Genomic DNA, 24,196 nt, shown 5'->3' on the forward strand with positions numbered 1-24,196 from the left:
CCTCACCTCTAGCTTCATTGCCCACTTGCAAATTACCATTAATATAAATACTCTACCTATAATATCCTTAGTCCAAAATGCACAACTGCACTTAGCAACATTAAACTGGCATTCACTGTCATTTATTCACAGAACTAGTTTGTCTAGGTCAGCATGCAAGCATTCTGCATTGGAATTGTCCCATATCACCTTTCTTAACTTTCCATCAGGAAAGTATTTATTTTTCCAACTCTAGGGGCAGTCAGATATAGCTTCCTTCAGACATCATTTGACTACCTTCCAAAGTACTGCTTCAAGCTACCCCCTGTCTACCAATTACTTGCCTTACAGTTCCATATCTAGCCTTTTTTCTTCAAAGTTCTCACATGATTGGCTACTTGAAATTAAAAATGCATAAACACACTTTTCAAATGGAGACAACAGTTAATCATTTAAATAGATTCTCAGATGCTATTATTAGATCAGTAACTATAAATTCTCTTTCCCTTATCTTGCATGATTCTTCTCTCTCAAATCAGCCCAGCCTATAGTAGCACCCAACTACGTATTTTATCCTGTTAACCTTTACTCCAGCAGTTCTCAAAATGTGGTCCACAACTCTTTCAGGAGGGATCTGTGAAGTCAAAACTATTTTTATAACAGTAAGATGTTATTCGTCTTTATCACTCATTCTTTCAAGAGTATACAGTTGAGTTTCCAGAGGTTACATGATGTGTGCAGAAACATATGAGAATCCAACTTTCTATTAAGTCAGATATAAAAGAGATTTGCAACAATATAAAATAATGCCACTAACAGAAGGATACCTTTTTTTTTTTTTTTTTTTTTTTTTTTTGAAAACACATTTATGGGGGAAAAAAAACTATGTTAACATGTACTGGGATAATTACTTCTACTTTTAAATTAATTAATAAATATTTTTACAATTTCAAAGTTTTAATTTGAAATGCATAAATATTAATAGATATAACCACATAAACAAAAAAGAAAAAAATCTTTTCATTCCTCAGTTTTTTTAAGAGTGTAAACAGGTTCCTGAAACCAAGAAGTTTGAGATGTTTAATTACTCATTCTACCACCACTATCACTATTTGAGATCTTTACTGACTGGTTGGATTTAATCTTTTTACAATCATTAGCAATATTCCCACACATTTTCTATCCTACTCGTCTTTCCTGAATACATTGTACCCATCATTCTATTCCTGTCAGGTATCTACCTGGATACTAAATGAACAAGGATGGGCTGGCAATTTGGTATTTAGTCGAACAAATTGTATCCTTATTGGCTTAAACCACAATATTAAATGATGGTACAACATGAACAGAATTTCATGCTGGCTGGGGCATCAACTGCTTAAACAAGGCCCCTGTTGTTTTTGCCAGGGAACCAGGGCAAACAGCGAAACTCAGCTACTGGAACAATCCCTAAAACACACCCCAACTCAATACTTTCACTTTACGACAAATAGTTATGCAATCATGGGAATATAACAAAGATCTATATTTAAGTTTTATAGATCTGGAAAAAGCATATGACAAGTGCAAAGAGAAGCTATTCAAAACGTTACAGTTATATGGTATCAATGGGGCATTACACCAAGCGATACTTAGTCTTTATTTGAGTTGCAAGTCAGCAGTTAGAATTGAAGTACAGGAAGATGGTTTAATGTTACATCTGGTGTGAGACAAGGATGTACATTATCCCCTCTGTTATTCATTATCTATATGGATCACATTATGAAGGAAAGTGGTATTAAACATGATATCAAAATTGGAGATGTTAATGTCAGCTCTTTGCTTTATGCGGACAATGTTATACTTCTAAATAAATCCTCTACAAGTCTGCAAGATTCCCTGACTAAATTGAATAACTGTTGTAATAGATATGGTATGAAGGTCAGCAATAACAAGACAATGAAAATAGGCAGAAGCATTGAAAATATCAACTGCATTGTGAATGGAGAACCTATAGAACAAGTAAAACATTTCAGCTACTTAGGCACGATTTTTAATGAAGGTGGTAAATTAAATATGGAAATAGACAACAGAATCAACAAAGCTGGTATGGTAGGAAGTCAACTGAATAAATTTATATGGAATAAGAGAGAAATTAGTCAAAACACTAAATTAGCTGTAGACAAGACAACGTTCAAACCAGTTTTAACTTATGGATCTGAGAGCTGGATTAAAAGTAAAACACTTTACCAAAAACTAGAGACTGCAGATATGAGAGCCCGAGAAAGATTAGGGACATGAACAGGTGGCATCAATGACAATATCATATTAAAAAAATGAGGATATTAGGAAAGAACTTGACATTGTTAACATCCAGGAATGTGTTAGCAGAGCTAATCTCAGGTGGTATGGTCACTTAAACACAGAATGGGAGAGGAAAGATTAGTAAAACGAGTGTTCTCTGCAAGGTTGGCAGGAAAAAGACCCAGAGGAAGACCAAGATATAAGGTGGATTGATACATAAAAAGTGTCATAGGAGATTGAAATATAAGATCTGACAATGTTGAAACCTTGATAAATAATAGACTGATTTTGGAGGAAAATTGTAAATAGGAAGTTAGTAATGATGTAAATTTTTCATGTAGTACTATCATATCCTGTATACCCCTTGAGGGTAAATGTCAGGAATTTGATGATGATGAATTAATTTCAATCCCACATCATTTACCAGTGATAGTTATTATCTTTATACCTGATGCTTCTGGCATTAGTGAACATGCATAATAATCAAGCACTAGGCTAATGTGCATTTAAGTAAATTTTAAAGTATGACTGGTTCAAACAAGTGAGTTAATCATAGAGAAAAACTTCTTACTGAATGTGGCAATCACTGCGTTCGTTGTCCGACAAAACTAGTGCCACCATTCTCAGAATCATCTCTTCCATACTATCTTTCTCATTCTGTTATAACAATCTAAATTTCTCACTTTGGTGATCTTAAGCTGTAATGCTGCCCAAGCTCTGGTGCAGCCACCCTGGTTTCTATATTCACTTCTTCACTGAACAACAATTTCTCCATACATCCAATACCAAATACATTGAAGTGAAATTCTACCTGCAAGTACATATCCTTTCTACTATTAAAAACACATTCCATGCATCAAAATACTGCACACTGAATTATTATATCCCAAGACTCTCCAATCTCAGCTCGCTTGAGTCATTGCAAAAGACTAGCAAGTTTAACTTTTATGCCTCATTCAGCAACTCTTTCACATCTTTTCTCACACCATACTTTCAGGTCATTCATTCTGATCTAATACAATTATCTTCAATTAAATCTACCTTCTTATATGTAGCACCAGTCATGATCGACTCCTGGAAATGTTTTCATTATTTACTGATTTAGAAATCACCATATCCTTTCACCACTTAGTTGTTTCACTCCCCCACCTCATATTTTCATTTCCTTTCTTAGCTTTCCTGATGCTAAGTAGTTTTTCCAAAATCCGTTTTGTGAGATATCTGCCATGTACTGCACTTCTCTATTTTAACTTATATTACGTCCATATTTCCTGCATATACTTGCTCACCTCTATCACTGCCACTCATGCATTCTTTCTGGTATACATTGTGCCATGTCAGTTCACTTCATCCTTCATTAGAAATCTCACTCACAGTCAAAACCCAACTTTCATACAAGTATTTAAGACTTAACCAAATTGATTCACTATTATAACAAATTTGGAAGGAAAATAGTACACTTAAACTTAGGTACTAGCTGAGGCTCATGCTAAGGTTTAATAATCCCAATATGTTGTCCATATTGGACATATATGAAAAAAGTAATTTATTTTATTTTATTATTATTATTCTTTTTCCCCTACTATTCCCCAATCCAAGACACTAGAAAAAAATCATCATCATCATCATCATCATCATCAAATTCCTGCCATGTACCCTCAAGGGGTGTACAGGATATGACAGTACTACATGAAAAAGTTACATCATTACTAACTTCCTATCTACAATTTTCCTCCAAATCAGTCTGTTACTTGTCAAGACTCCAACATTATCAGATCTTATATTTCTATCATCTAAGGCACTTTGTACGGTATCAATCCACCTATATCTTGGTCTTCCTCTGGGTCGTTTTCCTCCCAACCTGGCAGAGAACACTTGTTTTGCTAATCTTTCCTCCCATTCTATTTAAGTGACCATACCATCTGAGATTAGCTCTGCTAATGCATTCCTGGATGCTGACAATGTCAAGTTCTTTCCTAATATCCTCATTTTAAATATGATATTGCCATTGATGCCATCTGTTCACGCCTCTAATCTTTCTGAGGACTCTCATATCTGCGGTCTCTAGTCTTTGGTCAAGTGTTTTACTTCTGAACCAGCTCTTAGATCCATAAGTTAAAACTGGTTTGAACACTGTCTTGTATACAGCTAATTTAGTGTTCCGACTAATTTCGTTCTTATTCCATATGAATTTATTCAATTGACTTCCCACCATACCAGCTTTGATGATTCTGTTGTCTATTTCTATATGTAATTTACCATCTTCAGTAAAAATTGTGCCTAAGTAGCTGAAATGTTTTACTTGTTCCACAGGTTCTCCATTCACAACACAGTTGACATTTTCAATGATTCTGCCTATTTTCATTGTCGTTGTCTTTTTATTGCTGACCTTCATACCATATCTATTACAACAGCTATTCAATTTAGTCAGAGAATCTTGCAGACTTGTAGCGGATTTATTTAGAAGTATAACATCATCTGCATAAAGCAAAGAGCTGACATTAACATCTCAAATTTTGATATCATGTTTAATACTACTTTCCTTCATAATGTGATCCATATAGATAATGTATAACAGAGGAGATAATGTACATCCTTGTCTCACACCAGATTTAACATTAAACCATCTTCCTGTACTTCCTTCAATTCTAACTGCTGACTTACAACTCAAATAAAGACTAAGTATTGCTTGATATAATGCCCCATTGACACCATATAACTGCAGCGTATTGAATAGCTTCTCTCTTGTACCTTGTCATATGCCTTTTCCAAATCGACAAAACTTAAATACAGATCTTTGTTATATTCCAATGCTTTCTCGACTATTTGTCGTAAAGTGAAGATCTGATCCTGACAGCCTCTATTTGGCCTGAATCCAGCTTGTTCTTCACCAAGTTTTTCTTCCACAATTCTTCTCAACCGTTTCTCAAGTATACTTGCATAGATCTTGCCAGGAACACTCAGTAGGGAAATACCTCTGTAATTCTCACATTCAGTTTTATTTCCCTTTTTATATATGGGTACTATGAGCTCTACTCCAATCATCGGGAATTCGTCCCTCTGTCCGCGCTTTCTGAACTATGCTAGTGCAGCCACTGTAAGACTTTTATACCACCATACTTCAGCATTTTGGTCGAATATCATCTACTCCTGCTGCCTTTCTACATTTCAAGCCTTTGATAGCTTTTTCTACTTCAAGTATGGATATGTATTCCTGACTGCATGCCTGGTCAGTGTTTTTTTATCACTGTGCTGTCATCACTGCTTGTTTCATTTAGCAGTTTTTCAAAGTAATTACTCCATACTTCAAGGATATCTTTTCCTCCTGTTTTCATGTCACCTTTATCATCTCTAATTCCTTTTACAGCACTCTTTCCTCCATTCCTAAGCTTCTTCAACAACCTCCAGAATATTTTGCCACCTTCTTGATATTTATTTTCTATATTCTTGCCAAAGTCCTCCCATGACTTTTGTTTAGCTAGTTTTACACAGTGTTTAGCATTCTTGCATTTGTCTCTGTATTCTCTAAGAGCACAAACTGACTTATTTGACAGGAACTTTTGATATGCTTTCTTCTTTTCCTTCACTGCCTCTTTAACTTCCTGTGTCCACCAGGGAGTTCTGATTTTTTTATCCTTGCACACGACCTCACCACATGCCTCTCTGGCAGAATTAATCAATGTTTTCTTCAGAGTTTGCCATTGAATCTCCAAGGTTTGATTTCTGTTCTCAAACACTTTCATTTTCTTTTCAATAATCTTTCTGTATTTTAGTCTACAGTTCACATCTGAGAGCTGCTCAACTTTTATTCGCTTTAAAACTTTCTTACATGTTATTCTTTTCAATATGAAATTCAATTTTATCCTGCTCAAGACTAAATAGTGATCACTTCCAATTTCAAATCCTCTGTACACTCTGGTGTCCTGCACCAGGGAGAAAACATCACTATCAACAATAACATAGTCAATGAGACTTTTCTTATTCCCAAGGAATTATCATAGACTATTGGAAAAGGCTAAGACAATAACAGGAGTCTATTATATGTCATTGTTGGGTCGTTTAAAAGAACTGATATATTTTCCTTCACTGCCTCTTTAACTTTCTTTGTCCACCATGGAATTCTGATTTTTCTATCCTTGCAGACAACCTCACCATATGCCTCTCTGGCTGAATCAATCAGGGATTATCTTCAAGGCTTGCCACTGAATCTCCAAGGTTTGGTTCCTGTTCTCAAACTCTTTCATTTTTTCTTCAATAATCTTTGTGTATTTTAGTCTACAGTTACTAACACAATATTGGAACATGGTGTTAGTAATAGTAACATGGTGTTAGTCCATGTCCTAAGCAGAATTCCAACAGGTATTTGCCATTATTATTAGATTTTGCTCTTTTCTCCAAATTTTCCTAAAATATTTTTGTATGTCTGACAATCATATCCTACTCTGCTATTTAGATCCCCAACAAGCACCAACTTTTCCTTTTTCACTGTGTCAGTTGCTTTTTCTAAAGCCTCAAAACATTCCTCCACTTCTACCTTAGTAGAACCTTCTGTGGGACCATAGGCACAAATAAGTCTCATTGTCCAGTTCCCCATTCTCATATTTGCCCACATTACTCTACTTGAGACTGACTACCATTCAAGAAGATTAGCCTAGTATTTTGTGTTGAATACTATGGCTACTCCTTCTTTTCCTTGATTGTCATTGCCTGAATATATCATTTTGTATTTATTGCTCAGAAAGATCTCACCAGTTTTTGTCTTTTTTGTTTCAATCACCCCTATTATGTCGATCTGGTACTTATCTAATTCCTCAGCTAGCTCCATTTCTTTGCCATTCAGGCTTCTTACGTTGATAGTACCGATCTTTAACTCTGGTGATGTTGAGTTGGTGTTTGTTATCAGATTTGAAAAATGTAATTTATTGAAAACAGTAAAAAAGTAATTTATATGAAAAAAGTAATTTATTTTATTTTATTATTATTATTCTTTTTCCCCTACTATTCCCCAATCCAAGACACTGAAAAAAATCAACAGACCATTATCTCCCCTCTTGGTTTCAGATGTCACAAGAATGGAAATGGAATAATGGAAAAACCAGAAGAGCTGCTGACAAATGTCACCACAATTATAGTCTGCCAAAGTTGGTTGAACATGCCTTAGCTACCTTGCACAGAATCAAATAACAAAACAACTATGCTGCAATCACAGCAAATACAAACATAAGACATTTTTGGAATCAGAAGATTTAAAAAACCAACCAAATATATTAGTAAATATGGTTATATGAAACTTCCTAAGAGGAAACAGTAATACTTAAAACCTCCCATTAAACAGTGCCCACAGAGGACACCCTTTTCTTAGGACTTGAGGCTTACAATCTAATATTATTATTAGGGGCTACTCCAAGGAGTCCTTAGACTCATTGAGAGAGGCCCTAAACATCATGTTAAGCACTACCCAATGTTTGAGCAGTATCTATCATACTTTGCTTTGAACTCATTCACAGTCATAGCACCCATAACAGACTCTGGCAACCTATTTCATTCATTCACTACTCTCCAAGCAAAAAACACCCTTGCTAACTACACTCTTACTCAGTTTCAATGGATAGCCCTAGTTCTCCCACCACCAAACCTATTCTAAAAAATTTCCTCTGAATTAATCTTGTGAAAACCCCTCAGAAACTTATGTCTCAATCGTATTGCCCCTTTTCCGTCTATCAACCAGTTACTGTAACCCACAAATCCTCAGCCTGCTCTCAAAGTTCATTCCATAGACCTGCTACCATCTTAGTCACTTGCTTCTGGATCCTCTCCATCTCCTCCCTCATCAAGAAACTCTGGTGCCCAGATCTGTGCGTGCAGCAGTCAAGATGGAGTCTTATCAAAGCTCATTAAAGAGGAACAATAACCTGCTTGTCTCTGCTCGTCAAAAGTATTTTTCAGTAACCAAGTAATCTGCTTTAGCCACTTTTTGCTATGTGCCACCTAAACTTGAACTCCCTATCCATCAACACTCCTAAGTCTCTGGTTTCAGTTTCCTAGAGTACAGTTCCACCAATGTGGTATACAGCTGGTAATCTTCTCACTCCAAAATGCATAACCTTACACTTTGCCACACTAAACTGACATTCATTCTCCTTTGCCCAGTCTGTCAATCTACTGAAATCATTCTGGAAGATTTTGACATTATTTGTAATACCCAACTTTTCATCATATAACTGAAAAGTTTCCCCCCCCCCCACCAGATCCTTTCCTATATTGTTAATGTACAAATTAAACAATAGCGGTCCTAGACAGAACCCTGTGGAATGCCACTAGTCATAGGCTCTCTTTTGGACTCTACCCCTGAATAAACTACTCTCCGCTATCTCTCCATCAACCACCCTCCTATCCATCTCACAAACCTAATCCATCCCCCATGTGCTACAGTTTACTAATTAGAATTCCATGTGGTATCCTGCCATAGGCCTTTGCAAAGTCCAGCTGTATTACTATAAACCCATTACTGTTATCCAACTCAGCTGTCACTATATTATAAAACATGAGCAAGTTACCAAGGCATGACCTACCTTTCACAAAACCATGCTGCCCCCAACATATAGTATCCCATTTCCATCTATCCATTCTTGCATTTTGCTCTTGACCAACTTCTCCAATACTTTGACAACTTCTGATATGCTGATCGGTTGGTAATTTGCTACATCAGTCTTGAAGCCTCCTTTTTGCTTTGAAACTATTTTTGCCCTCTTTCCAACCCCTGGACTAACACAAAGCTGAGACTTAGATTAAACAATATGGTCAAGGGCACTGACAATTCCCTCGCCAATGCATGTAAAACTCTAGCTGATATACCATCCAATTCCATAGCTGTATTCACGTTAAGGTTCTGTAATATGCTATGCACCTCTATTTCATTTACCTTAGTTCCCATATAAGCCTTTGGCTCTCTCTCATTCTTGCAATATCATCATCTGGATGATATACTGTTGCAAAGTGTTTGCTTAGTAATTCTACTATTTTGACTGATATTCATTTATCTCCCTGCCATTGGCATTCATTAAAATCATTCTGCCCTATCACATTCTTTCTTTTACTTGCAGCATGTTGAAAGAACTGTTTGGGATCATCTTTAGCCCATATTGCTAACTTCCTTTCATATTCTGCTTTTGCCTTCCTTACCACACTAGTTACCCTTCTGTGATCACCTTTCTCCTTAAATTCCCTCCACAATTTTTTTTTCCCCCAAACATTTAACTCCCACTTGATTTACTCTCCTGACTCTAGGTATGCAGTCTGCCATTACCTCTCTCAAACATTCCTTTACCACTTCCCATGCACTATCACTATCCAGCCCTTGCAGTTTTATATGCCATGGCACCGATCCAAGCAATCTCCTAAGCTTTGTCATACTTAGCAGCTTTGCAATTCCACATATACCCCAACTTAACTGAAAATTTCACACATTTAGCCACCTCCCAGATTAAGACCATTATGATCACTCTAACCAATTGGTGGCAACATGGTCATATTCATTATAGACAAACTTTCAGATGCAATTACTAGATCGAGCACTCGCAAACCTGATATTCATTCTATCCCACTAATTATATCATCTTCTGTTAGAAATGTCTCACTAATGCCAACAACGTTTGGCCAGGATGAACTATCCAATGCCAATCACATGCTGTCTCGGGTAATTATCCCTTAGTAACTGCATAAATACCATTTCCTTCCTCCCATGTGTCCACTCCTTCCAATCGATGTTCCCATAGTCGAAATCCTCTATAATAATTACCTGTCCTCCCCTCGTTGAGCCTATTTGCTGATGTATACTGTCTCCATTTTTTCCATCCCCTAGTCTACAGTGGCATCCAACTGTATATTTTGCTCTGCTGCCCTCAATCTCACACCAGATAGACTCAAATGTGCTATTTTCACTGGCCTGCAGTTGAACTTCTCTCTTTGGTTGCAGTTCATTGGCTATCATCAATAATACTCCTCTGCCATTCTTTTTTTTTTCTACTCTCACCGAACATACTATATCCTTCACATTCTATCCACTAACTATATCATCTTCTGTTAGAAATGTTTCACTAATGCCAACAACGTTTGGCCAGGATGAACTAACCAATGCCAAAAATTCCTCCTGCTTGTTCTGAATGCTCCTGGCATTAGTGTACATAAAGTGCAAAAGCCCCTCTACCACTATCATGAAGCTTTATACTAACTATCCCATTTAGGTTTGTTACCAGTGGTAAGAACTTAGGCACATTATACACATTCTGTATATCCACTTAACACCCCCCCCCCCCAAAAAAAAAGATCTAGTTTCCCTGATTCTGCACATCCACTTTCACTTCATTCAACAACACTTTTGCCAGTCTCCGAACATCAAATCCATTCAGATGCAAACCCTCCTTCTTGTATAAGTCCTTTCACCCGTCAAACTTACTTCACACCACTCCTCCTGCATAACCTATGCATAGTCATTCACTATTATGGCCTTCTTTCTCAGCTCTACTCTGTCACACCGTGGCAACAGACTCACTATCATAACTCTCTCATTCTTTTCTTTTGGCAATTCCAGCAATTCTTTCATGTCCTCTCTCATGTCATACTTTCCTCATTTCAAATAATTTGTTCCAGCCCATACAATCATCCCTTTCACCCTACCCTTTAGTGTTCTAATAGCCTTACTATCATTAATTTTCACACCCAGAAAGCATGATTTTGTTCAATCTCTCACCGATCACACCTTTTATGATTGAATCGCCATACAATACTCAAAGCAACAATATCCTACAATATCTTTTGCTTATTTGTGTTGTGTGTTATTACACTTCTCATATCAAATCCCAGTTGTCTCAATAATACCAGAACCATTAAACCTTGTTTAATTATGCTGTTTTAATTCCATTAAACCTTAACATGGCATAAAAATTAACAATTAAAAAGAAACACTATGAAATTAGGCAATGAACAAGGAAAAGATGGAGAATTACTTTTAGAAATAAGTGAACAAGTTAAACAAACTTGTTCACTTATTTAAAACAAACTGGTAATTGAGAGCTAGCTAAATAAGTTTATATGGAATAAGAATGAAATGTGCAAAAAACTCTATAAACCAGCAATACATTAAACAGTGTTCAAACCAAGTTTTAACTTTAATAAATTTAGTTTAATCCTTTATCCAAGTGTGAGCAAACAAAGTTTGCACCTGAAAATATCTTCAGGAATGAGGTAAGGTAGTACAACACCTGGAAACTCACAGCAAAGGTGGATCAAGCTCTCAACTCCTTGTCTCAGTATCTCCCATAATGCACAACACATCTCCTTGCAGACATGTATACTATGCATTAAGGGGGGGGGGGGGGCACTACCCATACCGGTTTCGACCTTTATTGAGATCTCGTCAGTGGGAGCCAGTCCCAGAGTGGAGATACTAAGACAGAAGCAATAGGAGAAGTCATCCTTACCTATGGGTTGCCAAAAGGTGTGCCACCCATTATTAAATCACTCTGGATTTAGAGAAAGTTAAACTTGTTAAACTTTCAACAAGTTTTAACTTATAGAATCTGATAGTTAAATAGAGATAAAACAGTTCAAAGACTAGAGATCACAGATATCTCTACCTTAGAAGACTGAAAAGCAAGATCTGACAATAATGAAGTCTGACAAATAAGGTTAAATCTGGAGGAAAATAGAAGCCAGTAATAATATAAACCTAATCACATAGTGTCCTATACACACGAGGGTACAGAAGTGTTGGATGATATTTGTGCAAATCTCAGTCGTCGTGTGTATATCAAAAAGTACATTTAGTAAACAAACTTACCATTTTTTTCATGAATCTGAACTAAGGATTTGAAGGACTGCTGGGCTCTTGCAAGACTGTACTGTCCCTATGAATAAAAATATTTTAATGTACCTGATTTTGCACCATTAAATTATTATTGCAAAACAATACAACTAAAATTTACAATAATATAGCTACAAATCTGAATTTAAGTTTGCTTAGATTATTTTCTATGTGACTCCATCCCATGAGATGTAAATTTTTCATATTTTTGCATAGTCTGGAAACCCTGCTCTGGAGACCAAATATAGAACTCAACAGGTCAGGATAAAATCAATTCCAGCTATTTTTAAATGTAAATTTTTAGAGCAAAAATTTGGAAGCAAAACTATACAGTTGACTATAGTTAGCACTCATTATAATAAACTTGCTCCCTATAGTAACTTCTAAAAAGTAGCAATTTTAACAAAGCATGCTTTAACACAATATTTTTGTAAAACAAATTGATAATCCCCCTTTAAGCAAACTTAACTGTAACCATTTCTGTAGCCTATGAATTTGCTATAGTTGGTCACGTATAATTAATTAATTTTAAAAGAATAAATAAATAAAAATATATAAAAGCATAAACTATTAATCGACACTAAATTTTTTCTTTCTTTTTGTTTTTTTATATACTTCAATAATATTATATGTTACTTTTTGTAAATTATTGTAATATGTTTGTAGAGTTTATACGTTTGGATGTAAATCTTTACATATAAATGGTATATGATCAGAAGTCATACTAAAATCAAATAGAATAAAAGTGTAATATGATAATTAGTTTTCAGATGAGGGGGAGCTTAAGGGTCAAAGCTGTATAACTGAGAGGAGACCTCCACATAGCCTTTAAAGAAATGCAGGGAACCAACCAGGGGTTCTGACCTAATGTCCAATCTTCACCTTCTCTTGGAGCACCCTGTTGGTATCTACCAAGATCCTGAACGAACGAGGATGGGCTGGCAATTTAGGATTTAGCCAACCAAATTGTATTCTTATTGGCTTAAACCAAAATTCAAAAGGATGGTACAACATGATAAATTTTCACACTGGCTGGGGTGTCGCCAGATTAAACAAGACCCCCACCCCACCCCACCCCCGTTGTTTTCACCAGAGAACCAGAGCAAAAACAATGAAAAGTCACCTACTGGAACAAATCTGAAAACACACCCCCAACTCAACATCACCAGAGTTAAAGATTGGTACTATTAACATAAGAAGCCTGAATAGCAAAGAAATGGAGCTAGCTGAGGAATTAGATAAGTACCAGATCAACATAATAGGGGTGATTGAAACAAAAAAGACAAAAACTGGTGAGATCTTTCTGAGCAATAAATACAAAATGTTATATTCAGGCAATGACAATCAAGGAAAAGGAAGGAGTAGCCATTGTATTCAACACAAAATACGAGGCTAATCTTCTTGAATGGCAGTCAGTCTCAAGTAGAGTAATGTGGGCAAATATGAGAATGGGGAACTGGACAATGAGACTTATTTGTGCCTATGGTCCCACAGAAGGTTCTACTAAGGTAGAAGTGGAGGAATTTTTTAATGCTTTAGAGAAAGCACCTGACACAATGAAAAAGGAAAAGTTGGTGCTTGTTGGGGATCTAAATAGCAGAGTAGGATATGATTGTCAGACATACAAAAATATTTTAGGAAAATTTGGAGAAAAGAGCAAAATCTAATAATAATGGCAAATACCTGTTGGAATTCTGCTTAGGACATGGACTGGTTATTACTAACACCATGTTCCAATATTGTGTTAGTAACTGTAGACTAAAATACACAAAGATTATTGAAGAAAAAATGAAAGAGTTTGAGAACAGGAACCAAACCTTGGAGATTCAGTGGCAAGCCTTGAAGATAACCCCTGATTGATTCAGCCAGAGAGGCATATGGTGAGGTTGTCTGCAAGGATAGAAAAATCAGAATTCCATGGTGGACAAAGAAAGTTAAAGAGGCAGTGAAGGAAAAGAAGAAAATATATCAAAAGTTCCTAGCAAATAAGTCAGCTTGAGCTCTTAGAGAATACAGAGACAAATGCAAGAAAGCTAAACAATATGGAAATCTAGCTAAACAAAAGTCATGGGAGGACTTTGGCAAGAACTTAGAAAATAAATATCAAGAAGGTGGCAAAATATTCTGGAGGTTGTTGAAGAAGCTTAGAAATGGAGGAAAGAGTGCTGTAAAAGGAGTTTGAGATGATAAAGGTGACATGAAAACAGGAGGAAAAGATATCCTTGAAGTATGGAATAATTACTTCGAAAAATTGCTAAATGAAACAAGCAGTGACAGCACAGTGGTTAAAAACATTCAACAGGCATGCAGTCAGAAATACATATCCATACTTGAAGTAGAAAAAGCCATCAAAGGCTTGAAATGTGGAAAGGCAGCAGGAGTAGATGATATTCGTCCAGAAATGCTGAAGTATGGTGGTATAAAAGTCTTATAGTGGTTGCACTGCATAGTTCAGATGGTCTGGACAGAGGGACAAATTCCTGATGATTGGAGTAGAGCTCTCATAGCACCCATATATAAAAAGGGAAATAAAACTGAATGTGAGAATTACAGAGGTATATCCCTACTGAGTGTTCCTGATAAGATATATGCAAGTATACTTGAGAAACGGTTGAGAAGAATTGTGGAAGAAAAGCTTAGTGAAGAACAAGTTCGATTCAGGCCAAATAGAGGCTGTCAGGATCAGATCTTCGGTTTACGACAAATAGTGGAGAAATCATGGTAATATAACAAAGATCTGTATTTAAGTTTTGTCGATTTGGAAAAGGCATATGACAAGGTGCCAAGAGAGAAGGTATTCAATACACTACAGTTATATGGTGCCGATGGGAAATTAAATCAAGCAATACTCAAGTCTCTATTTGAGTTGTAAGTCAGCAGTTAGAATTGAAGGAAGTACAGGAAGATGGTTTAATGTTACATCTGGTGTGAGACAAGAATGTACATTATCCTCTCTGTTATTCATTATCTATATGGATCACATTATGAAGGAAAGTGGTATTAAACATGATATCAGAATTGGAGATGTTAATGTCAGCTCTTTGCTTTATGCGGACGATGTTATACTTCTAAATAAATCTGCTACAAGCCTGCAAGATTCCCCGACTAAATTGAATAACTTTTGTAATAGATATGGTATGAAGGTCAGCAATAAAAAGACAATGAAAATAGGCAGAATCTTTGAAAATGTCAACTATGTTGTGAAAGGAGAACCTGTGGAACAAGTAAAACATTTCAGCTACTTAGGAACAATTTTTAGTGAAGATGGTAAATTAAATATGCAAATAGACAACAGAATCAACAAAGCTGGTGTGATAGGAAGTCAATTGAATAAATTCATATGGAATAAGAGAGAAATTAGTCAGAACACTAAATTAGCTGTATACAAGACAGTGTTCAACCAGTTTTAACTTATGGATCTGAGAGCTGGATCAGAAGTAAAACACTTGACCAAAGACTGGAGACTGCAGATATGAGTCCTGAGAAAGATTAGGTGTGAACAGTTATCATCAATAGCAATACTATATTAAAAAAGAGGATATTAGGAATGAACTTGACATTGTCAGCATCCAGGAATGTGTTAGCAGAGCTAATCTCAGGTGGTATGGTCACTTAAGCAGAATGGGTGAGGAAAGATTAGCAAAATAAGTGTTTTCTGCCAGGTTGGCAGGAAAACGACCCAGAGGAAGACCAAGATATAGGTGGATTGATACTGTACAAAGTGCCTTAGATGATAGAAATATAAGATCTGATAATGTTGGAGTCTTGACAAGTAACAGACTGATTTGGAGGAATATTGTAGATAGGAAGTTAGTAATGATGTAAATTTTTCATGTAGTACTATCATATCCTGTACACCTCTTGAGGGTACATGGCAGGAATTTGATGATGATGATGAAATAACACATCTACCCTATACTGAAATACAATACACGTGTATTCCTTACCTAACAAAAAATACAGCTAATTAATAACCATGAAATTGTGTGCGAAAACATGCATATATAAAGCAAAATTTACCACTTGATTTCGTTGCCCAGACAAAATAGCCAACAACTTAAAATGCACTTTATAATAGAAAGAGGAATCAAAAGAGTGCCTGCTTCCTAGACAGCCACCACATGGTCTGTTATTTACAGAAGGGAAATATATGTTGGAAGATACCTACATGAACAATTACTATATCATTCAGTCCAATACCATAATATCAGAAGCTATATTTTTTGAATAATGGTTTCACATATATAAGAGAAAACTAAATATAATTTATGACTCCTATATATTTTGCTCAATATGTCATGAGCTTCTTTTAGGGAGAAGACAGAAAAACTGGTAACAACATTTAAATTCTAAATACAAGAATAAGTTATACAATTTCGTTTGAACTAAAGACCTCCTTTGCACTAGAGGTCTAACATGGTATTAAATAAAAGGTTCTAATTCATTGGCTGGTATGTGTGTGTGTGTGTGTTATATACATGTTAGACCTCTTTTGCACTAAAGAAGGTCGAACATGGTATTAAACAGTGGCAGCTTGTACATAAGTACTGCGACACTGCAGCACCCCAGAGGGAAAAAATGAAAAAATTAAATTTTGTTTGTTTATAAATAATAATGCTTACAATATTATATAAATGTTAAAGGTTACAGCTTATGTTCGACATTGATTGAATAGTTAATTGGAATTGCTTGATTAACGCTTTAGATTACGAAACAAATGCATTAACGCAGTGTCGGAATTATCACGTTCGGTCAGTTGCGGCTAGACTCGCCGATATTTGTTTGCATTTGTCACTGCACATAACAAGTGAATCCGACACTGTTCATTGAGTGGTGTTGCTACAGATAAATTGTATGCTTGCACACGTTATTTCTGTGAGATACGAAACTTTTATTATTGGTGTGTGTTTTGTGGTGAGGGTGAAATATTTTTAATAAAGTGATTTTTTTTAATATGTAAATTTACTTATTAATAAATTGGTTACTGATTAGGAAAAAATGAATCATTTTTCTTATTTTGTATATACAGCACCCCACTTAAAATTTTCACTGCCACTACTGGTATTAAATAAAAGATTCTAATTCATTGGCTGGTGTGTATGTGTGTGTTCTATACGTTAGATTTCCTTTGCACTAAAGAAGGTCTAACATGGTATTAAATAAAAGGTTCTAATTCATTGGCTTGTGTGTGTGTGAGAGAGAGAGAGAGATACTACACTATAGCAGGTTCAAATGTGATAAGTATTTTTTTTGAATCGTGTGAAGCCCTATGCCACCATCCTGATCTTAATCAGACAGACTGTATGCCTATTTCTAAGTTTTGGAAAGCGATTGCTGTTAATAGTTTATACTATTATATATATGCATCTGAATAGCAGACACAATTTAAAAAGAATAAATAAATAAAAATATAAAAAAGTATAAACTATTAACAATCACTTCCCAAAATTTGGAAATAGGCATACAGTGTCCGATTAAGATCAGGATGGTGGCGTACGGCTTCAAACAATTATATATATATATATATATATATATATAAAAAAAAAAAAACTAACAAATTTGAACCTGCTGTAGTGTAGTACACGCACGCACATGCTAATGAATCAGAACCTTTTATTTAATACCACGTTTTTTTTATTTAGACCTCCTTTAGTGCAAAGTATAGTACATATGCAGTTTGACATAGATTCCACAAGATGTTCGATTGCATCTACAACATTTTAGGTATTACCAGATAGTCCTTAAACTGGTTCAGATTTCATGGAAGAGGCCTTTGCTTCTGGATGGGATTCAGATCTGGGCTTTGTGGTGGCCAGGGAAGATGGAAGTTATTGTTGTGCTTGCTGAACAATTCTTGTGTGATGGATAGTAGCATTGTCATTTATGAAATAACCATCACTTGGTGGATAAAAAACTCAACTTTGTAGGATGTACTTGATCGGCAACAATTTTCAGATATTCCTTGGGGGACACCCAATCTTCCAGCAACATCAGAATACCCGTTTCAATAAGGAAATACCGTGAGCAGGCATATTTAAATAAAGTATAACACCGGAATAAAATATTTTATTAGTATAATTTTTGCCTAAGTATTAAAGGCATCTTCATTACAAAGCTAATCAAACAATAACTGACAATTCCAAAAGGCACCACCTAAGCAGCTAATGTAAGAAAACATGCCCCACATCATGACACCACCTCCAGAACCTTGAGTTGTGTTTACAAAGCAAGCTGGGTTCATTGCTTCATGGGGCTCCTGCCAAACTATGCCTACCTAATACAGAACAAGGTGTACCATGACTCGTCAGACCAAGACTTTTTTTTTTCCCCTAGTGTCCAGTCATGGTGTTCCTAACATCACTGTAGATGAATTTTCTGGTTCTTAGCAGAAATCAGTGGTTTCCATATAGACAAGTGACTGCCAATACTGATCCTCTTCAATTCCCTGTGCATAGTTCAGTGAGATATGAATTGGGAACAGTCTTCATTAAATGCCTTGGTCAACTGCTGCACACAGGAAGTTCTGTTTGTCTGTTCAAGCCTTCTCAGATGATGGCAATCTCGTTCCTGATATTGTCTTAGAACCACAGTTACGCATCTTAGATAAACAATGTGGATTATTTTTCCATTGATTCAACACCCGGGGTATTTTATCTTTCGAGAAACCAGTCAGCTCTGCTGTTTTTAAAATCGCAGCTCCAGCCAGATGGGTACCCACAATGAGCCCTTTATCAAACTCCGAAAGATCCTTTGTTTTTTTCCCCATTGCAATCAACACTAATAACAATTACTGACCAGCAGCATTCATAAATAGCTGCTTAGAACATGTGACCAAGTATTTTGCATACAAGCTGCATATATCTGCATAAAGGTTTCTAATTCAGTGGCTGGTACGTGTATTTAATTGTAGTGTTTTGATTGCCTTCTTATCATATGCCTTTTACAGATCAAAATTTACAAACCATTGTCATATTGACAATTTCTTAACTCTTTAACTGAAAATCTATCCTGAACCTCTATTTGGCCTGAACCTAGCTTGTTCTTCTCCAAGTTATCCTTCCAAATTTTTCTTAGCCTTTTATGAAGTATGCTTGCATAAATCTTACCGGGAAAGATTTATACATAGGGAAGTTCTGCAATTCTCGCATTCACTGTTAATATTCTTTTTTTTTTTTTTTGTTATTCCTACTCATGAAAGGCTATCCACAAAACTACAGTATATTTTGCACAGTGGGTAGGGCTAAGGATTTTTTCCCCCTTCTCTTTTATCAATTTTATATACCGCATTTGCCAGCGTATAAGACTCACTTTTTTTCTTTGAAAATATGTCTGAAAAAGGTGCGTCTTATACACCGATACTCAGTTTTTTATTATTTTCATTTCTGGAAATTTTCTCTGTTCCGAGTTACGTGATTTCTTTATTGCTTCCTTGCAGTGTGTATGAGAGCAGCATTCCAGTTACATAGAGCAATGTTTCTCAAACTTCAGACATCTGCTTTATATGATTGGTGCGGTATTAACAAAAGATCGTGCTACTAAATGACAAAGGCAAGCCGGCAGTTGAGTTGAAATGCTAATTCTCTTCAACCCGAATTCCTAATATAATATCTGAAACACATTCACTATATATTTCTTCGTTTTAACACGTTCACTCAAACAAAACCATATGTTGCACCAGAAACATATGGTTTTGCTTGAGTCATACAGCATTTTCTGTGGGAGGGGACATGCGATTCATTAGTTAGTGCCATTTTTATCCCTGTTTGTTGAAAAACATATTGCATAGCCTGTAGATGTCTCTGTACCTTATTCAGTGATACAATAGGAACATTTTACGATCTTGAACTTCACGGATACATTGAATTTTATTCTATGCGTTAATGATGCATAGCCGAAAATTGCCATGGACTTCCTGAAGACTTTTCACGTACCGGGGGGGGGGGTACTACACTTTGAGAAACACTGACGTAGAGTTCAGTGGAGGCGCATGCACTGTTATCGACGATCACAGCTGTGCCCTGTTCGTTTAAACTTTCCAATTGTTGTCGCAGTTGTGGACAGTGATAAATTTTTGCCTTTCAATTTTCTCTAAATTTCTTGGTAAATTATGGCTGAAAAATGTCAGTATTGTTACAATATTGCATACAGGCTATGTGTCATTGCGTATGCTAAAGAACATGGAAACAGGGCTGGAGAGGCATTTTGGACAACCCGCAACTGAGAAAATGATAGGAACTTGGCGGAATCAGGAAGAGGATTAAAAAAAGCAACTTACAGTAAACATAACCTACGAAGTGGAACTGCAAAATGGCCAGAACTTGAGGCAGAACTGAATACTTGGATTTTAGACCACAGAAAAGCGAGACTTTTAGTGTCTACAAAAATGTTATTCATCAAGCAAAAGCAATAGCCACTAAGAGAGGGATCGCCAACTTTACTGGATCAACATCATGGTGTTCACGATTCGTAAAGAGAAATCAGGTTTTATGCAGACTAAAACAAAAAAAAAATATCACAAAAGATGCCAGATGAATATGAAGAAAAAATGATTGAATTTCATCGATTTGTCATTAACGCAAGGAAAGGAGAAAATTTTGAACTAGCACAAATAGGAAACATGGATGAGGTTCCGTTGACTTTTGATGTGCCCTCAAACAAAACTGTAGATTCCAAGGGCACTAAAAGTGTTACTATTAAAACTTCGAGGCGCGAAAAAACTTACTACATGGTTGTTTTATCCTGCTGTGCTGATGGGACAAAATTGCCGCCACTATTGATTTTTAAAAGGAAGACACTACCCAAAGAAAAACTGCTTAAAGAAGTGTTTGTACATGTTCATGCAAAAGGCTGGATGGATGGATGAGGAATGAAGTTATGGATAGATAAAATTTGGTCTATGCACCCTGGTGGACTGTTGAAGAAGCCTGCCATGCTCGTATGGGATCAGTTTCTTTCTCACAGAATAGACAATGTTACAAATAAACTCAAGGAATTGAAAACTCAGTTAGCTATAATTCCAGAAGGTCTAACTAGTCAGCTTCAACTTCAACCTTTAGATGTCTGTATTAATAAACCATTTAAGGGATTTATGAAGGAAAAGTTGAACAGCTGGATGCAGTCTTCAAATTTTGAGGTTACGCCATCAGGAAGAAGCCTAGCATTTCGCAAGTTTGTGAATAGGTCAAAGCTTCATGTGATGCTGTGAAAACTGAGACAGTGGTTAAATCATTTAAGAAGTGTGGCATTAGTAATGCACTGGATGGTACAGAGGACAATTTGTTGTATGAGGACTCAGATTATGATTTAGAAGAGGTTTCAAGTGTCTCTTCGTTTAGCTCTGGAGATGAATTTTTGGGTTTTGATGATTAAAAGGTTGGTACTCTTTCCTAGTTAGATTAGGTATTTGCTGAAAGTAGACCTACTTATTACTTTATATTTGAAATACTGTAAATTCATTATAATATTCAGTGATAAAGTTTTTTCCCTAAAAATGTGTACTAAAAAGGGGGTGCGTCCTATACACCAGTGCGTCTTATACACCGGCAAATACGGTGTATACACACACACACACACATTTTTTTTTTTGTATTTTTAATTTTCTTAATATAGTCTGGAAACACTACTCTAGAGACCAAACATGGAACTTTTTCAAAGGCTGGCAGTATTATGAAAAAACTACTCCAATCATCTAGAATTCAACTTGAATTCTAGTTGATTCCAGTGCAGCCAGTGTAAAACTTGAACTCTCATATCTGAGCATTTCTAATCAAATATCAAAGACTCCAAATGCCATTCCACATTTCTGATTTTGATGCTTTTTCTACCTCAAGTGTTGATATGTACTTATGATTGCATTTCTCTTCATTATTTTCTAGCACTGTTTTGTCATGTCTTGTTTAGCAATTTTTCAAAGTAATTAGTTCAGGTCTTTAGAATATTTTTTATCTTCAGTTTTCATGTCACCTTAATCATACCCAATTCCTTTTACACTACTCTTTCTTCCATTCCTGATAGTGTCCAAAACATTCTGCCATCTTCCTGATATTTATCTTCTATATTCTTACCAAACATATTCTAGATTCAACACTAAACATGAAGATAAAATTGCCTTCCAATCAAGAAGTTTAAATAGAGTGTGGGCAAACCTGAAAATGGGGAAATGGACAATGAAATTTATTTATTCCTAAGATCCCACAGAAGATTCTCCTAAGGAAGAGCACAGGAATTTTTCCAGTCTGAACAGCCAGCAGACAGAATTGAAAGAAACAAGAAAGATAGTTTGATAGCCGGCCTGGTTGGCTGAGTGGTTAGCGTATCTGCTCTCCAGCCAAAAGGCTGCAGGTTCGAATCCCGCTGTGGGGATAGATGTTTGCTATTGTCTGCAGAAATACTAGTGGTGGTGGTGGTGGGCAGTAGATGCTGTTGGTGTAGTTGCAGTTAGAATGAGCTGTAGAGTAGACAGAGTTTTACCCTCCCTCAATGAGTCTTTGGATTCCCTGGAGGTGTCACATAATAAATGCAGATGTTGTAAATTACTAAACACATCCAGCACAAGTCTCCAAGTTCTAACCAAACTGACTAATAGCTAACAAATTTGGCATGAAAATCAGCAACAAAAAGACAAACTATGAAAATAGGCAGAAACATAAAACACTTCAGCTGCATTCTCAACAGAGAGTCTATAGAACAAAAAAACATTTCAGCTATTTAGGCAGTTTTTAGAGAAGATGGCAAGTTAAATCTGGAAACAGACAACAGAATATCAAAGCTGGTGTGGTGGGTAGCCAGATGAATAAATTTATATGGAATAAGAGAGAAATTAGCCAAAATACTAAACTAGCAGTATACAAGACAAAGTTCAAACCAGTTTTAAGTTATTGATCTGAGAGTTGGGTTAGAAATAAAGCACTTCATCAAAGACTAGAGAACACTGATATGAAGGTTCTTGGAATAATTAGGAGAAGGAACTGATGGCATCAAATGGCAGTATCATATTAAAAATGAAGAGATTAGAAAGGAACTTGACATTGTTAGCATTCAAGAATGTGTGAGGCTGGGCTAATATAAGGAGAGAAAAGATTAGCAAAACAAGTGTTCTTTGCCAGGTTTACAAGAAAAAAAGAACAGAGGAAATTTAGATGGATTGATACAGTAAAGCGTCTTAAAAGACAGAAATATAAGATCTGATAATGTTGGAGTCTTGACAGATAACATTAATTTTGGAGGAAAATTGTTGATAGTAATGTAAAGTTAGTAATGGCATAACTTTTTCATGATTACTGTACTATCATAATTATCCTGTACCCCCCCCCCCTCCTCAGGGTACATATCAGGAATTTGATGATGACTTCTAGCAGATGATGCCACAAAGTAAAATAGTGCAAAATAAAAGAAAGGAAATGGAAGGAAGTATCCATACATTAACACACAAAATGACATGAACATAGAAATGCAATGGGGAAAACATAATAAAGAAAACACCAGAAGTGTTATGAAATAAAAATGAAAATTCAAAATTAAGATTTAAATTTTGAAATGTTACATTAACTTTGACTGTCACTTATATCAGATCTTCATAATGAGCTAAACATGTACAAACTATCATTAAATTAAAAAAATATACTGTGCCATATTTCTTTAGAGCACACTAAAGAAATATGGCATATATATATATAGTAAATGGGGGTGCTTAAGGGTCAAAGTTGTATAACTGAGAAAAGACCTCCACATAGCCTTTAAAGGAATGCGGAGAACCAACCATGGCTTCTGACCTAATGTCCAATCCTCGCCTTCTCGTGGTGCACCCTGTCGGGTATCTACCTGGATACTGAACCTACGAGGATGGGCTGGAAATTTGGGATTTAGTCGACCAAATTGTATTCTTATTGACTTAAACCAAAATACAAAATAATGGTACAACATGACAAAATTTCATGCCGGCTGGGGCATTGTCGCCCGGTTAAACAAGGTCCCCTTTGTTTTTGCCAGGGCGAACAGCGAAAAGTCAGCTACTGAAACAATTCCTAAAACACACCCCAACTCAATATCACCAGAGTTGAAGATCAGTACTAT

General features: G+C 35.9%; 1 protein-coding gene across 1 annotated transcript in view; it reads right to left on the reverse strand.

Moving 5' to 3' along the window:
* Positions 1-24,196, reverse strand: part of LOC150107699 (ubiquitin-conjugating enzyme E2 Q1) — a 201,965-nt gene that overhangs the window by 24,716 nt on the left and 153,053 nt on the right. The window contains exon 9 of the mRNA XM_090392011.1: positions 12,101-12,167. Coding sequence (XP_090248137.1) covers positions 12,101-12,167 — 67 coding nt within the window. The remainder of the gene's footprint in view (positions 1-12,100; positions 12,168-24,196) is intronic.

The sequence above is a fragment of the Typopeltis vanoorti genome, chromosome 4 (genome assembly GCF_054136105.1).
Source record: "Typopeltis vanoorti isolate ZY-2024b chromosome 4, IOZ_Tvanoo_1.0, whole genome shotgun sequence".
Taxonomy (NCBI): Eukaryota; Metazoa; Arthropoda; class Arachnida; order Uropygi; family Thelyphonidae; genus Typopeltis; species Typopeltis vanoorti.